The 18,332-nt window shown below is 29.0% G+C and overlaps 1 protein-coding gene across 1 annotated transcript; it reads right to left on the bottom strand.

Moving 5' to 3' along the window:
- Positions 1-23: 23 nt before the first annotated feature.
- On the bottom strand, positions 24-18,030 carry LOC130443416 (E3 ubiquitin-protein ligase ZNRF1). Its single transcript, XM_056778021.1, has 4 exons — positions 17,327-18,030; positions 9,105-9,200; positions 6,625-6,730; positions 24-4,801 (listed from the first exon to the last, which is right to left on the bottom strand). The coding sequence occupies exons 1-4, from the start codon at positions 17,694-17,696 to the stop codon at positions 4,744-4,746; spliced, it is 630 nt and encodes a 209-aa protein (XP_056633999.1). The 5' UTR covers positions 17,697-18,030; the 3' UTR covers positions 24-4,743.
- Positions 18,031-18,332: the final 302 nt, after the last annotated feature.

Genomic DNA, 18,332 nt, shown 5'->3' with positions numbered 1-18,332 from the left:
CTGTATAAATAAAAATGCAGAAGGAAAATATTACAATTTTATTGTTACTACAAGGCTATATCCTAGATATTCATTTTTATTTAATGATGAAAATATGGCACTTCTTTAGAAGAAGTTATTTTTTATTTTTCGAAGCAACAAATACAAAATTCAACATAAAAACGAATTTCTAAATAGTTCAAATGTCAATAATCTCGTACTAAAAATATAGGTAACAATTACAATAGTTCACATAGCACCTTAAAAACGTATAATCACTTTATTAAAAAAAAGTCTTTGGTTGTTTCCGAAATTAATAAAAAAATATGTGGCTGTAATGTTTACATAGAAAAAGTAGATATTTTTAGGACAGAACCATAGAAATATTAACACTTTATCTATGGATAGAACGCAATCGGTAAAAAAATTAACACGATCCAGCCATGTTGTTCCGTGTGTTGAAATTTAATTGAGGTTATGTCACTGTGTTTCTAGTAACCGGTAATTTGTAGTAAAAATGATTTTTACAACAAGTTGTGAAAAATAGTCACAATAATAATTAAAATCTGTGAAATATAAATATATTTGTATGAAATTGCAATCACCCGATCATTTAACAAATATGATGTTTATTGAATTGTCTTAGCTGCCTATCTCCATAGATTAAAAAAAAACATTAAAATCAAAAAATATTTACTTTTTTTGTGCGATTTATTGTGAAAATTTTAAAAACAAAGTTAGGTTATGTTTTTTGAGGAAGATAATGAAAGGGGTTACGAATTTGCGTTATGTTCTTTATGGAATATGGTGAATGAAGTTACAAATTTATATTATGTTTTTTGTAAACTATGATTAATGAGGTTACAAATTTAGGTTAGGTTCTTAGTGAAATATGATGTTACAAATTTAGGTTATGTCATCTGTTAAAGATGAGGTTTCGAATTTAGGTTATGTTTTCTTTGACAGATAATGACGTTTTTAGAAGTGAAAAATCATTTGGCCACATCAATTTTTCGACAAAATGACGCTGAATATGTAAGTACATTAAAAAAATTCATATAAAACAAAATTTAATAGTTGGTTTTCATGTTACGGGGGGTATCGCAAAAGTTGTATACATAGGAAAGTGATGAAAATCGAAATTGAAGGTAAATAAAATGATTTTTTTTTGGTCATTCACGTTAATTCGCACAAAAGGGTAAATAAAAAAAATAAGATTTAAATGCTAATTTTTGAAAAAAAAATTAGTTCAACAGCTCTTTAGTTGCATTTTTCGAAAAATGGGAGACTAGATTTGCTTCAAAAAGATAAAATACACAAATTTGAGCACAATTGATATTTTAATAGATCGAAACGTCAATATTTTTACGTTTTAATTTCGAAAAAACCTAAAATCAAAACAATTTTGCAAAAAAAACATAAAAGGACCTAACAAATAGGGTTCTAAATACTAGATCAAAAGATTTTACTTCGTAGACCAATTTCAAAAGTTATAAGTTCCAGTAAACCCCCTACTAATATATTCCTATCACATTGTCACAAAAAAATCAGTTTTAGCGATCTAAATTTAAGTAAACAATTTTCCTTCGGACCCCTGGGGGTTCACCTGAAGCACTGTACTAGACGAATCTACTCTTTATTAAAGTCAAATGGTTTCGAACATGAATTAGCATAAATTAAGTTGAACGTGAGAGTGAAAAAGTGTCAAGATCATCACCCAAAGGTATTACTTTCGAGAAATTGTTTTTTGCTACAAGAGCAGTTGATGTTACAATCGAGGTGATTCCAAATTAGCAAAAGAAACTGGATTGGGCATTGTTGGACTATACTATACCACTAACCTTAACAGCACTGTTTAACGGAAACAATATTGTTACCAGATCATCAGGGTTTAGCAGGAAATGATGCAATTAGGGAGTATTAAGTCTTATCGGATTTGAGCCCTACTGTAGTCTCATGAAGATATCACATATTCAACTAAACGGATGGATAAATTATTAGATTGGAGTCTAACTGGCGAAAAACTCAACAATAGGCCTCTTTCAGAAGGAATCTTTTGGAAGCGGATGACTCTAACTTCAGCGATGAATCCCAGATAAATCTAAGATTATTTACATCACCTATGCCTTCATCGGTTTAATTTGAGATACTCCATGGGGATACTCAGCATCTGCTTGGTCAAATTATTGTATGTATAGGTAAAGATGGAGCTTTAAATTTATTCATTTAAGACCCAATTAATTATTAAAAAAAACTTCACCAAATTATTTTGATTTTTGATTGTATACAGAGCAAAAATATTGGTAGGACAAATGGGGTTTTGGTAATACTTTAACATAGTCATAATTTCCTTTGAAACACCATTTTGACAAACTTTGGTAAAATTAATAAATAAAATTAGAAATCTAGTCAACCATTAATGATTATTGCCCTAAAGTACACATTTCATTAAAGTAAATAAACCGAATTTCGATTGTATAGTTCAAAGTACATAAAAAAATCGTCTGTACATAATGTTTTGCTTAAAAGCTAGTTGCTATCGATACAAAGTTACAAAAGGGCCTTAATCGACCAGAAAACGTTTGCCAAAGTTATCTTTCGACACCAAATTTCCAATATTGAAATTTAAGGTGGAAAATAATTAGAAAAAATTCATATTTTTGCAAGAAAACAATAATAATAATAATGACCTGTAATTAGTATAGAAATTTCCAAAAAATATCTTCGACAAATCGCTTTTATTTCAGTTTTTTTTATCCAATCACAATGTCAGTCTGTAAAACGTGATGACTAAACCTAAACCTCCCCTATCAGTGAATTAAAAACTATTTATTCGCCTAAAATTACAAACATGCCATCCGTAATGAATTTACAAAATAGTTGAACCAAAATAAAATATAATAAACAGCAGCCATACGATAGTATCAAAAATATATTTTTGGAAAGAAATATTGGGATAATTTGGTGGAAATATTGTATATTGATCGATTTAAGGGAGTATATTGAATTTATTTTTAGTATAAAAGCAAAATGAAGTCATAGTAACTGACATCGTGGACTAACTATGGCTTAGAAGTTTTCAAAACCGCTAAGAACTTCAATAATATTAAATTTGTTTAATGTCGAACAAATTTTCAAAAAAAAATGATTCGATTATTTTTTGTATGTTTTCATGATGTTCTATTTGTGCCTGGAGCTGTATATGGGACCATTTTTGAAATTGGGACCATTATGAGGATAGATAAAAGTGAAAAAATATAAATTACTATTCCCCACATCATTATTTTTAAATTTTTGATATATAATAACCATAAGAGACCTTTTTAAGGATAGTCAATCATGAAAATACGTTAATTGACATTCCTCGTATTTATTTTCATAGATTTCAAGTCAATTGCTATATTTGAGACATTTTTCTATACTGAATCATCTCTAGTTCTCCAAAGTACCTCCAATTATAAAAAACATGTAAATTCATGAACCCTGTATATATTTCCGACTTTGAGACCATTTAAAGAATAGTCAAACATGGAAATACATGAATTGTCATTCCTGGCATTAATATGAGACATTTTTCTACATTAGAATCATTCTGGCTCTTCACAGTACATCCAATCAAGAAAAATTATGTAAATTAATATGCCCCGTATAGATTTTTTTTATTTTTGGGACTCCGGTGCTACAGTAGATACCTGTCTGTAATATACATAAGACATTTGCAATAATTGGGGGTACATTACATCTCCAAAGTATTGACAAATATGAAAAATAAGTCTCGTGACACTTTCAAAGACTCTGGGCCTGACAAAGAGACAGAAATAAGTTCAAAACCAAAAATTAACTTTCTCCAAATCAATTTTTATATAACATATAGAGCACTGGTATTATAAATGTGTCTTAAAGTATGTCCAAGCACGTAAATTGATATGCCTTATATCAATTTCTGGTTTTTGGGGTTCTAGAGTTGTGAAAAAGCATCAATGTACATATTCAATTCTTAATTTTGTAAATTTTATGAAACCAGAGCTATAAATGAGACATTTATCGATACTGGGGGCATTCTAGTGCCACAAAGTATGTCGAAACATGTGAATTAACAAGTTCCGTATAAATAATTGGTTTGTGGGCCTCTAGTGAAGTGAAAAAACATCAATGTACATGTTAAATTCTCAATTTTGTAAATTTTATGATACCAGAGCTATAAATGAGACATTTATCGATACTGGGGGCATTCTAGTGCCCCAAAGTATGGTCTATAATGGAAAACATATAGATCAACATGTCCTAGAACAATTTAATGAATATCGAGGTGTAAATATTCGATTTTAATCTACAAATTCAATATACCACTTGACCAATTTACAATATTCGCTTCGATAAGTTTTTCCTATTTTTAAAAAATAATTTAGAAACAATAAAACCATATTACGAACTTACAAATATAATTTTTTAAAATGGTTTCATTTTTCTTATTAAATTATGCTCCCAAATTGCACAGCGTTAAATACATACCCGATATAAAAAATCGATTCGTTGATTTTGAATATTTCACTATATGGCTCGACTCGAACATTCACCGCTTCCCTCGTAGACGATCTTGACTCGTCCAATAAATCGCTTCGACAATATTTGGTAACATTTCTTTTTCCGTTTAGGTCAATTTTGTAATAAAAATCATTATTTCTCTTTGTTCAAATCAATTCAATAGAATATTTACATATTTACAACATTTTTAAATCGATTTTTTTTGTTTTAAGAAATATGCTAATCGCCTGGATGTTCCGGACAAGATCTGTTTACTTCAAACCACTGATCTATACACCTGAAATTTCAAAAATTAACCTAAAAATATCGTAAATATCTGTAAAAATGAGTATATAACTGTGTAAAAATTCCAACTATCCCTCCTATATAACAAAAAAATAGAAATAATCGATGGCTACATCGACGAGTATGAATATTGACCAGTGGTGTAACGAATCGACGCCATATTGTTGATTCATTCTTAAGAATACTGACCGACAACGTTAACTTGATTCGTTATTTCGTTCAATTATGAAAATAACTGTTTTATTTCACGAAAACCACGACTAAATAGTAATTATTTTCATAGAATTGAGATTAAAGTGGACATATAAAGATAAATACGATCTACTTTTTTGTCTACCGTATTCTGATTGGATCACCAAGACGTTTCGAGTGGCGGGAATGTCAAAAGAGGAGATTAACAAGTTTTGTTTTCAATTGCGAGTAGAGATATAAATCGATGATCTTCCTCTTTCTACCAATAGTCTAAATGCACTTACATGCAGCCATCTCTATGTTTAATATTAACTCTATGATTTATTACATTCAGTAAACTTTTTCTTGTAGAAACTATATGGCGACAGTGTTGTCAAACTTTATTGATGAGTCATAAAAAATTCGTTTTCGGAAAAGAATATTTTGCAAAAAAATGTTTGAAAACATGATATTTTTTTAAATAAAAACATAAGTTCATCTTAAGAATGACGGTGGTGGTATAGAGGAAATGGCGTTTCGTATTTTGTTTTATTTTGAATTGAAAAATGAATATTTTTAATTATTTTTTTTTTCATTTTGTTTATTTTTTTAGTGCATTTAAGGCAAAAATGAAAAGTTTTGAAACCAAAATTTCAATACTTTTAGTAAATAAAAAAATTTTATAAACTGTATTTTGAAGTGTTTTTCGAAAAATTTCTTATTTCTTTCGAAAAGAAAACAAACAAAAACGAAAAATAATAAAATATATTAATTTAAACAATTTTTACAAATTATTAAACAATTTTGAGGTTAGGTTATTTCTTAGTAACGTGATTTATTTTTCAAAATTTTTAATAATTTGTAAAAATTGATTAAATTATGATATTAAATTGTTTGTTTTTACAAATTGTTCGTTTTCGAATGTACGTTTCGAAAACAATAAGACATTATTCGAAAAACATTTTAAAACGCAGTTCTTTTGGATTTTTATTGACAAAAATAATGTTTTCAAACTATTTGGTCCCGTTTTTATCTTAAATGCCAAAAAAATGAACATAACGAAAAAAATAAAATAAAAACATTTTGATTTTTTATAACCAATAATAGGGTGAACCCCATTTCCAATCATCCGTACCTAATATTTTGTTCAATATACATCGTTGCTTTTTAAGGATAATTTTAGCTGAAAATTTTCCAAATCCGGCAATATACAAATTTATAATTAGATTAGAATGTCGATTTATCGCGAAAGATGAGAAACCGAGCTGATTCCTCATCAACAATCGATGTGATCCGCGAACACGGAAGAATTAATAAAAAAATCAAAACTGATCTAATCGTGAACGACAATTTTTAAATTGCGCATGCGATCTGTACCCGGACCCGCGAACAAAGCTACGAGTTCAATATGGCGGACGAAGTTTCGACGTCATTACCGTTGGCCAATTTAAAAATACTAACATTGTTGCATGACTTTTACTACGCAGTTACCACTGTATCACAAAGACATTGGAATAGCTATTAAACATAAGGAAATACGTGTTTGTGTAATAAAACGTGACGAAATGAATTAATAATTATTAATAATGTCTGTTTATCATTTACAAACCACTTTTTTTGTCTCATTTAAATAAATTTACTTACGTCTTATGATATATACAAAGGCAAGGAAGGCGAGCTATTATATCACCTTGATTTAATTCTTCTAAACATATGACACATTCTCCTTTATCATCAGTCAGTACGTCTTCTACAGAAACAAAATAATATGTTTATAAACAATTTATCCTCTCAAAATATGTTGTAAAACGTAATTGAATTGATTGTTTTTTTTTAATTAATAAACAATATGAAATAGACGAAAAAATAATTTAGAAAAACAAATATTATTTGTGCATTAACGTAGCTTTCCTTTTGCAAATAATCTGATTTATTTCAAATTGACTGAGACATTCATTCACTACGTTGTATTCTAACCCAAAATGCACTCGTCAATACAATAGTAAAATAAAAATAAATTCGCAAATCTTAATGAAGATGTTAATCGCAAGGCACTAATCAAAAAACAAGTAAATATACCCTCAAACTTTTCAATCATTTATCAAATAACTAAACTGAGTGATTTCCGTAAAATATAAGTTAGTGCTGTATCGGTAAGTTTCAGCGCAGGCGCGAACGTTTATGAATCCACCTTAAATGGAACGAATGAGCTACGCTTATATAAGTCAAATTATCTGAGATTTCATGCAAAAGGAACGCCCCTTAAATGTCTGAAATTTTGCAACAAACACTGTTGCCAGATTTTTTTACGACAAATGAGAAATTGAAATCAACTTCATAACGATTTATTTAGAAAGAACTAAAAGATAGCGAATAATGACGAAAATTTTGTTTTTTTTGGCAAGAGTTTTGGATAAATATGAAGTTTTGTGTAAAAATCGTTTATAGTAAAAGAATTCTGTAACACTATACCGGGTGGGCAACTATTAACCACCGTCAGTCATAAATCAGAAACGGATTATATCACAGCTTCAGAGATAGAAATGATTTAAAAAACAATTGGAAATTATTTTTTGAAAATTTAGGTCCACCAATAAAGGGCGTATTTGATAATAAAAAATTAAAAGAGCATTTTATTTAAATTTACCCACACTAATTTTTTAACAAATTCTGCGCCTTTTTCATTTTACAAGTTTTAGTCTATCTCTTCAAATAAGATGTGGGGGAGAGTGGGAACCTTGTTATGAAAAAATGCTTCTAAGTCCGGTTCTGCTTAGCCGATTTTTATAAACTTGATGTTGTTTGAAAGAACTTTTGTCCTGTGATACAAAATATATAAATTCTAAAATATTTAATTAGCAACGTGAATACTAGACAACTTTGTTTCATATATATTATTATTCTATTTAAAAAACGCCATCTAGAGGCAATAATAAGATTATTATATTTGAATCACTGCTGGTAGGCCAATTTTAGAACTTCCGATCGATAATAAATTTTTAATTTCCGTTTGGAAGAACCATTCTAATAGACATTAAAAAAAATCTCGTCTATTACACATTTCATAAGATTTCTTGGGGTTGAAAAAACATATCGACATGCGGTTTTCGCTATTTTAATGTAAATTTAGATCATTTTCGAAAGACCTACTAAAAATTTTATTCTTCCATTCAAATTGGTCAACAGAAGTCACGATATTCAAAATATATAAAACAACGCCCTCTGGCATTCACGTTGATAATTAAATTGATTGGAATTTATATAGTTTGTATTGCTGCAAGTTCTTTCAAACAAAATCAAGTTTATAAAAATCGGCTAAGCAGAACCGGACTTAGAAGCATTTTTTCATAACAATGTTCCCACTCTCCCCCATATCTTATTTGAGATAGACTAAAACTTACGAAATAAAAAACGCGCAGAATTTATTGAAGAATTCGATTATCGTATATAAAAAGTGCCAATTAATTGGATATATTTTTAAAAAATTTATATGACCGACTGTCGTTTTTATTTGCCCACCCGGTACATCAAATTTACGATCCTGTAGTTAGTTCAACAACAGTCTAGACGTACATATTTCAAAGGATCATCGACCAACTCGATTCGAACTAAATGTTTTTATAACCAAAACGTTAGCGAAAAAAATACGACTCATTAACAATTTTTCTAAAGTTATTTTTTTTTAATTGTTATTTTCAAAAAATGTTTTATACACAACAAACAGTAGTTTAATATATATAACAAGAGGAGTCAATAGCACGTTAAATAAATAAAAAAAAAACTTAAACAAAAACACGTTCTGGCTCGAATCAGCTCAAGTGGAGTGGACTAACTCCCCAAGTGTCAACGACCTGAAGAGTCGAAAATAACTTTTTAAGGTCATTTATCTGTTTTCGCACATAAATTCAGGTGTTAGATGGTTTTCCTGAACCAAAAAGAATCGAAAATACCGTTTTAGACAACATCCCAAGATACCAAATAAACGATACAAATACAAATATACTGTAATTAGTAAACCTGTTATTTTTGGACTAATTTGAATATATAAACGATTTCTTCGATATACAAATGAAATTTTCAAATTTGAAGAGTTTTAGAAGAAAAATGATATAAAAAAAACTTACCGTTGTACGATAGCCGAGGTTTAGTTAGGCACATCACCAAATGACATTCTATATCATCAGGAATTACAAATTTACTGCATACTGGACATTTTATTCCTGTAACAAATTTATTCAATGTTAAAACCGTTACCTTGAACTCCATAGCTACATTCGGACGTCCCCCTGTAAATTTATTAAGATAACTAAAATTTTACCGGTAATTCAAAACATCGTCAACATTCTTCAGTTTCGAAACACCTTGTACACTAAAAATTATTTTATCCACAAAAAACATCGTACGAAAATATTTATTGTGAGCTTAACTGTTTATTGTCATTTTAAATTCAGTCAACGTATACGTATAATAAATATTTTGTATTTTATCTATTCGTAGATTCTTTTTTTTTATAATAATATCAGATAACAATAACATCACGTGATATTACTAAATATAAACCAATTTGCGAATCGTCAATCTCGATATTTATAAATTGAAAATATATGATATCCAAAGGTAGACATTTTAATAATAGTTTAAAATCAAACATGAATATAGACAAACCTTTTATATTCTATCCTTTTCTGACAATAGAAATATATCCTTATAATACGTACTCGTATGTTTTCTAAAGTAATAACTAACGTTCTTTTGGATACCTCATAATATTGAAAAGAGACAGCGTCAAACAATATTAGAAAAGTTTTCACTGATATTTTTAATCTTTTCGTATTTTTTAAAGACTTTTTATTTAATTATATCCCATAAAATCGAGTTTTTCAATTTTTTACTTTCATTTTACGGCGAATAACTTTCTATTTATGATGTATTTGAAACAAGACATTAAATAATACAAATATAATCTTTCCTTGTTTACGTTCAGATTTGTTAGTTCTGTGAATCTCCAACAAGAATTAGTGTAAGTTAATCTGACATTTTTATTCACTAATGGAACATACTGGGAGAAAAAGTCTATTGTTCATAGTTCGTAGGTGCAGGTGGCCGTGAAAAAGTCGATGGTTCTAAATAGAGTTTTTTCATTTTTAAATTTTATAAAATGCTATTCAAAAAATGAGCAATTGAAATTGAGAAAATATTTATATATGTACGATTAATAATGTGAATAAAATGGAGAGTTGTTAACGGCGCGGAAGTGATGGTATATCTTCTTCTTTTTTATAAAATCATAAAATTTTAAGTAATAATAAATATTATTTAGATTTTTAATAAGATACATTTCATAGTTTTAAATTAGAATCAATTTATAAAGCAATAGATTTTTGATTGTCTTAAATACAAAATTCGACATATTATCCTGGAAATTTGATTAAAAAATACGTGAAAATTTGTTGTCGGCCATAGAGCACGTCATGTTTTTTAGAAACAGTGGCGTACTATTAAAAATTAGTAAAATATTTTCAAAAATACGTGAAAATTTGTTGTCGGCCATAGAACACGTCATATTTTAAGAAACAGTGGCTTACAATTAAAAATTAGTAAAACTTTTTCAAAAATACGTGTGAATAGTTTTCATTCTTAGCCGGGTCAGATACGAGGTAAAGATTCTGGCGCGGTTTCAAACCGGTTCAATTAGTTTGTTGTTAAAGCTGAATCGTATTAAAAATAACTCAAATATTTTCCTAGTAATTATTATGACGGATTATTTTTTTTGTCGTAATCTTTACACACAAATTAAAAACATTCTATCGTCAAAACAGGATTTTGGAACCTGTAATTGAAAATAGACGTATACGATAAATATTTATTATAGTCTAATAAACTAAAACGGAAATTAATCAGCTAGATCGTCGGTACACAGATTAACAAGTTATTGTAAATAAAATCACAGGTTGAGACATAAAAAACGATTATATTTGCTACATTTGGTATATCTGTCAAGAATTGACACCAGATGATGATGATGATGATGATGATGATGATGATGAGAAAAATAAATTATTTTACTAAAGTGTTAATAACTTCAGAATAATTATAGATAGGTATAGGGAGACCTTATGCATTATAATGAAAAATTAAAGTTCCTATATTCAATAAGTAAGTTTTAAGTAATGAAAAAATTGAAGTTTTAATTTGGATAGAGTTATCTTCAATATTTGAACATCATATTATACATTATTGGGATAAGAAATATCACGAAGTATTCTAAATAGCTGTTGTAAATGGCACTTTAATGGATTCATCGAGATTAAATTATTTATTTTAGCAAAAAACTATTTTTTGCACGCCTTTTATGGTTGGAAATAATTTTAGTATGTGGACGTATGTTTATAAATATAATTTTGTTTAAATGTCACTATATAAAATATTTATTTTTACCGTAAACTACTTGGTGAAATCTAGGAATAGTTTCGCATTCTTCCTCCGGGACGCAGGAACCGATAATAATTCCCATAATTAAAATAGGATCACTTGAAACAACCATAACATTCAATTTCGTTCAAGTATGTCCACATTTTATAGTTTTTTTTTTCAATAATAATCTTGATTAATTACACTTTAAAGGTTATTGTCACGTTTTTAATTAAAATACGAAAACGCGCGTGATTTTAAAAAATTACCGACCCCCAAATCAAGGTCGAGGGCGATAAGGCACAACAGGTACGGAAAGGGAATCGAACAACGCTTCAGAACTTTCAAATATACGGTGAAAAACATCCGTTTCCGGGCGGTGGTGAACAGAAGAAAATTGTCATGCGATAAGCGACCATGCGCCGATGAATTGACCGATTTTTTCACTATTGTCAATGGCAACATATCTAATTAATTATTTAAAGCAAATTTATTTTTTATAATTTTAATTTTTATAAGACAGGACCGGTTCCATGACATTTTCAATACTTTTCCTATTATTATAAACATTGTTAGTAAGTCAGTTACGAGGGCGGTTTGATATATTAACAATATTACATGAAAAATTATAATTATATGAAAAATAACGTTTACTGTGTTTTATTTTCAATAAATTTTGCAAAAAAAAGTAATTTGGAACGATGAAAATAAACCCAAAAAAAACCGAATTATTTGCAAAACTATTAATCACACAAATGGCGCTGCCAATGTCAAATCCGATTGACGTTTATGAAGTACCAACTTTCAAAACACTATGTGCGAAATTTTATGACATTTCGATTAGTCAAAAATGGCTTCAAATAGTATTGAATTTTCTGAATTTAAACGTTGTCGTACAGACACCGACGATGGCGAACGTTCTGCTCGTCCAATTGAGGTGGTTACTCCAGAAGACATTTTAAAAAACCACAAATCGGTTATATCTAATCATAAATTGAAATTGCGTGAGATAGCTGAGGCCGTAGAGGTATCAGAAGACAGGTGTGTTCACAATTATGCATGAAAATTTGATTACGAGAAATCTTTTTTCAAGTTGGGTGCCCCGTTTACTCACAGTCGATCGAAAACAACGAAATATTGATGATTCAGAGCAATATTTGGTCATTTTTACACTTAATAAATCAGATATGTAACGATCGATGAAACATGGATCCATCACTTCATTCCGGAATCAAATGATCATGATCTGAGTGGACTGCAGCCGGTAAACCACGTCCGAAGCGCCCAAACAATCAATAACGAGTCCTATATCGTTTAAATGCAAAATTCAATGAAAAACGACTTCATATATCGAAGGAAAACCCACTTTTCCACCAAGACAAAGCACCTATTCACAAATCGATGACAACGATAGGTAAATCGAACGAATTGCTTCATCATCCACCCTATAGACCAGATCTGGCTCACAGTGACTACTTGCTATTCGCTGATCTCAAAAAAATGCTCGCCGGTAAGAAATTTAGCTCAAATAATGAAGCAGTTGTTGAGGCAAAATACAAATCCTCGTACAAAATCGATTTTTTGCAAAAAATGTGTTTTTCTTAGTTGGTCACAGGGCTTATTGAGTGATCTATTAACTCTAGGTTTTTAAAGCAAGTTGATAAAAAATTTTTGCTGCCGTCACAGATATAATTTTAGATAAACATTCTAATAGTAAGCTAAGTCACTATACTAATAATAGTAATAAACTATTATTATTTGAATGATTTCGATAATACACTACTACGTACGAATGGACTATAATCAAATATCGAATTAAAAAAAAATTTTGTTACCACAAATTTTATATTTTTTTCCAAGTCAACACGAGAATTTAAATAAAAAAAATATACATCTTACCTTTTTGTTTATTTCTGGACGAAGCGTGCGAAGGATAAGAAGAAATACTGGCACCCATAGCAACAACAAAATAAAAAAAAACACTGAGTGAAGTTAACACATTAAAAAATCTGCCGGTCTAACTATCAACTCGAACGAGTCTCGTACAAGGTTATAAAACTATGCAGTAGAACTCATATGTGATAAATTGATAAAAAAAATTATAATATAAACAAATCAAGAATATCAGTTTTGAGTATTTTATCGTAACAACACGAAATGTAGAGCTGCAATGATAGAACAATGATTTTCTCTGAATATAACTAGGTACTACGGATCGCTTGCGGTAAGTAATCAAGCGACGTTGTCAGTTTTTACAAAATATAGTACCTTTATACTCTACATTAGTTAAATTCAAACGTCAAATTTATTATTAGTGTGAATTTTCAATAATCAACGTATTTCAAGCACAAACAAATGTCTTTTCACTATAAACCGTACGACTCAATGAATTAAATAAACAATTGTGAACAATACGAATTTTTTTTATACTCTATTATATTTTATTGGATCCGGCAACGTTGCTTGATTGTATATAGGAAGCTATATTTATAATACGTTTCAGAGCATACAAAAGATATATAAATATTCTAAAGATAGTATATTCGTACGACTGGCTGCGGACCAACGGAAAATGTTAAAAATAAATATATGTTAGTTGATGAATAGAATTAACATCAAATTTTCACAATTATCAAGCTGTATGTAAAACTAACTGTTACTTTGTGTAACGAAGTGTTTACATTTACAGGGTGGTCTGGAATCTGTTATATATCGTAACAGAGACACATTTTATTTCTTTTTATTCATCTATTTACGTCTAAATATTAGTAATAAAAATAACATTAATTATTGACGGATAAAAATAATTCTAAAAATAAATAAAAAAGAAATTTGAATTAGTTGATGTACAAAGAGTGTTTAAAAATCAATAAACATGTTTATAAATATTGAAAACAATATAATACGCATTTATAGACTATTTATATCGTTTCTTTCATCATCTGGCGTCGGAACACATTCCTACAAATATAAAGAACATGTTCCTATGTATATACAGAAAAAGGGCGTTTTGTTGATGTGTTCTAAACAACACTTAATATTAAGGTTATAACAAGATGAAAATAGGAAATTTATAACAAAAAAACTCGGCTAAGAGGGCGAATGTATTGTATTGAGAAAATAATTTAGAGAACTAAATTCTAGGCATAAGATTTTCCTAGTTTTAATAAAACCATTTCGATATTGTTGAATTGTTGTATTGTTGAATAAATAATATTGATTTAATGACTGACGTTATTAAGCCGTCCATTGAATTTCAGATTACTGTTTAAGCATTAACGCGGCACTTAATTATAAAGTTAATGAGACAATTAGACGTGAAGATAAAAGCAAATATTGTCAAAACGTACATTGTACAAATTAAATTATATTCAATAGAGATATTTCAAGTTAATATCGGGTGGGCAATTAATTCAAAGTCGTCAGACAAAAAGTAAACAGAAATAAAAATATTGTTTTGGAATTCTTAAATAGATTAACAAAGAGAATAATTTATACAATTATATTTATAATAAACAATTTTAGCAGTTATTTCACCACAGATCACTTTTATTTATATGTTGCACAATAATATTATTTGTTCTGATCAAATGGACGCCATCTAGGTGTCTTAGCCTTAACTACTAATTTGACATCCCTTTGGTTAAGTTTCTGTCTATTTATGTTGATCTATGATTGTAAAACGAAAGTTAACTTGACCTTGAGACAGCTGTAAATAGGTGAAACATAGGCTGATGACCTCTACATTTAAGTGTCTTTATGACTAAGAAAGAAATTGAAAATGCTGTAAAATTTTGAAAAATATGACACGAATAGGGAGGTATTGGTTTCAAAATATTTAAATTTTGGTCGTTATTACGCGAGTGAGATAGAACTTTTCAAAAATCGGTAAAATTCAATTTGTTTAGTTATTTATTTTAAGCAAAAATAAATCCGTATTGGAAAATTTATCTGGTAAAATTTATGTACTTTTGTAATTTACAATGTGATTTTAATTACATTTGTATACCGAAATTCTATTCGGATGGTTTTTATCAGGTTACACGTCGCTGTTACTAAGGAAATTATAAGACGTGAAGCAAAAAAAGTCAGATGGCGTTTATAACATTTTGATTATCTGTGAATTATTATTTAAATAAAAATTGTCACGTGGCTGGATTTATGTACGAAATTATCCAGTTTTTAATGTCAAATAATCGCAATATTCCCCGCAACGCAGAAATTTGACTTTATTTTAGTCTAGTCTACCAAACTAATAAACAGTTTATGTCTTTCAAAAGTTGGAGGTCGTTTTACAGATTATTGTCTTATATATTTAAATATATTCGTGCAATAACGCCATCTATATGAGATGACTCAAACAAGAGCGCCACCATTTTGAATAAGACCATGACGACCATTCATGGAACTACAAAGATAGCGTCATCCTTTTGATTTACACTGTTTACTCTTAACTATACTATTATATATTTTCTGTTACTCGTTTTTTGAGATACTTTCGTCTCATAATATGTTATGAAGCCGATGTTTTAGTGATAATACTTAAAAATTGTCTGAACTATATGACTACGAAAAAAAAATTGATTAGTTATGAAATTTATTTTCTATTTACCACTTATTGGTTCTACATATTCGATAATAACCCCCGTAGCGTTCATAAATGTTGGAAAAGTCACAAAATGACCTTTGTATCTCACTTCCTAGCCACGAAACTTCATTAATAACCCCTGTATTGTATTATTGATTTTCGACCACTTAGATGCATCATTTGGCAATACTTCTTTGTAATATGAGCCATCAATCTGTCATAATTTATTCTCTTTGGTTATTTTTCATGTTTTTAAGTTATTTGTGAGTCTATTTGATTTCGCTAAAAACCCCATTTGGTACATGACATGCTCTTACTATTTTTCTTTTTTCCTACACTATCTCGTCAAGTTTTTTCATTTTGTACTTCATAGGTTCCCCAAAAATTAGTCCATGGACATTGAAATCCCCAAATTTATATTCTTCTTACATTTCCAGATAAATTAAAGTCCAAAAATGATCTTTATATTCCACTTTCTAGCCCCACAACTTCATTAATAACCCCTGTATCGTATTATTGATTTTCGACCACTTTGATGCATCCTTTAGCAGTACTTCTTTGTACTATGAGCCATCTATCTGTCATAATTTATTCTCTTTGGTTTTTCTATTGCTATTAAGTCACTTTTCGTTTCTAATATGGGCACTATTTCTTTGATATCTTTTTAAATGACCATTATCAGTCCATATGAGTATTAAAAGATATTATTTTGATACATTGAAATAAGTGTTTTGTACAGGGACAATATAAAAGTGATTTCAGTGGAAATCAATTTATACAACACCAACACAAAATATAGGAGGCCATAAAATATTTTCCATTGAAATCAATTGATAAATTTATTGCTAACTAATCATTTATACATAATATGAATTTTTATAAGACTTGAGACCATAGGGCATGTAATTTAAAACACTGAATTGATTTATAAATTACACACATTGTCAGATATATTATTAGAACATATCTAAAAGTTATCAATGATTAATATTTTCATTATCTACAGAATGATTATAAACTTCAAGGTGTTGTTAAGAATTAGTTGATAAGCTAATGGTACTAACTCGTGTCCTTGTCCATATTTCTAAAACTAGTTCAACAATCTATGCATTTACACAGATGAAGCATAAGAAAATCTTTAAAAAAAAACAAGTTTGGAATTTATTTACCATATTTTCCAGAGCTGATAAAAGTTTTAAATCAATACTACATTATAACTAATAGGAATAAAAAGTAGTAAAGTTCAATTTATTTTTGATAAGAGTTTATTCTAATTTGTTTGAGGTTCATCTTTAATACTAACGAAAATATATTGAATAAACCAATGTTTAATAAATTTGGACTTACCATTCAAAGACCATATATGTGAAGGTAAAGAATGAGCAGCATACACTCTTCCTAAAGCTATGTTAGCAGCAGCGGATCCTAAAACACTACCAGCCTCTTCGGCTGAACTACTATCAGTCTCGGGGCTAGCTCCTGTCGAAACATCGAAGCTAGCCCCATTTGTAGGCATTGAAAGAGTTTCATGGCTGGCGTGTAAATCGGGAACACTAGAAAGCGATCGAGCTCGTTGTCTATCGTTAGACAATTCATTCCCTAGAGCTCGCATTAATCTAAAACCGGGTGCAGTGACAACTTCGGAACTGCTACTTGTTGAAAATGCCCTCGTTCGAGGGCTTTGAGTGCCGTTAGCCGTGCTTGGTTTAGCACCCATGACTTGCACTGTTGTATTGTTATCACAATATCGTTAAAGGATTTATTAAATTACATATTAATGTTTGAAGTAATACACATGTCATAAATTACATTCATTTTCATATGATATGACAGACGTCATCTCCAATTGTTTTTACCCGAACCGAAAAGCACTATTAATATAAAACGACACTAATTTATTTTATATATTTTGTTAAAATAGATCACTACGTATAATTATCTACTTAAATACAAAAAGTTTTGTTATTTTTAAACAAACACGCTGGGAAAACGCATTGCAAAACATTTCCCCTGCCACCAGTTTCTCAACATGATTTGACAATCATGACATTTTAATCTAGAAAACTTTTTTCATAAATGACATTTTAATTTCCCCGCCATCTATTGTAATTTCATAAACACTATAGAATAATCTAATATAATCAACATTTTAATCACTCATTCAAAACAATTTAAATTTATTGTTATTCGTGGAAATTCAAACATCATTCATATCAATGTTTGTATTGAATCATATTGATAGTTTTCACAAATAAACGAGTGAAAATCAAGAATCAACAACCATTAGCTAAGATAAATAAAATTCTTAAGAATTGTAAGAGATGGCGCATATAACAAAATAAAATGATATATG

The sequence above is a fragment of the Diorhabda sublineata genome, chromosome 4 (assembly GCF_026230105.1).
Source record: "Diorhabda sublineata isolate icDioSubl1.1 chromosome 4, icDioSubl1.1, whole genome shotgun sequence".
Classification (NCBI taxonomy): Eukaryota; Metazoa; Arthropoda; class Insecta; order Coleoptera; family Chrysomelidae; genus Diorhabda; species Diorhabda sublineata.
This window is presented reverse-complemented; position numbering and strand designations above follow the sequence as displayed.

Bases quoted from the DNA above. Each gene is read 5' to 3' on its own strand.
- LOC130443416 (XM_056778021.1), bottom strand. From the start codon at position 17,696: ATGGGTGCTAAACCAAGCACGGCTAACGGCACTCAAAGCCCTCGAACG. The intron at 9,201-17,326 runs GTAAGTCCAAAT...AATTTGTTACAG, and splicing joins ACATATATGGTCTTTGAATG to GAATAAAATGTCCAGTATGC. The intron at 6,731-9,104 runs GTAAGTTTTTTT...TTGTTTCTGTAG, and splicing joins ACCTCGGCTATCGTACAACG to AAGACGTACTGACTGATGAT.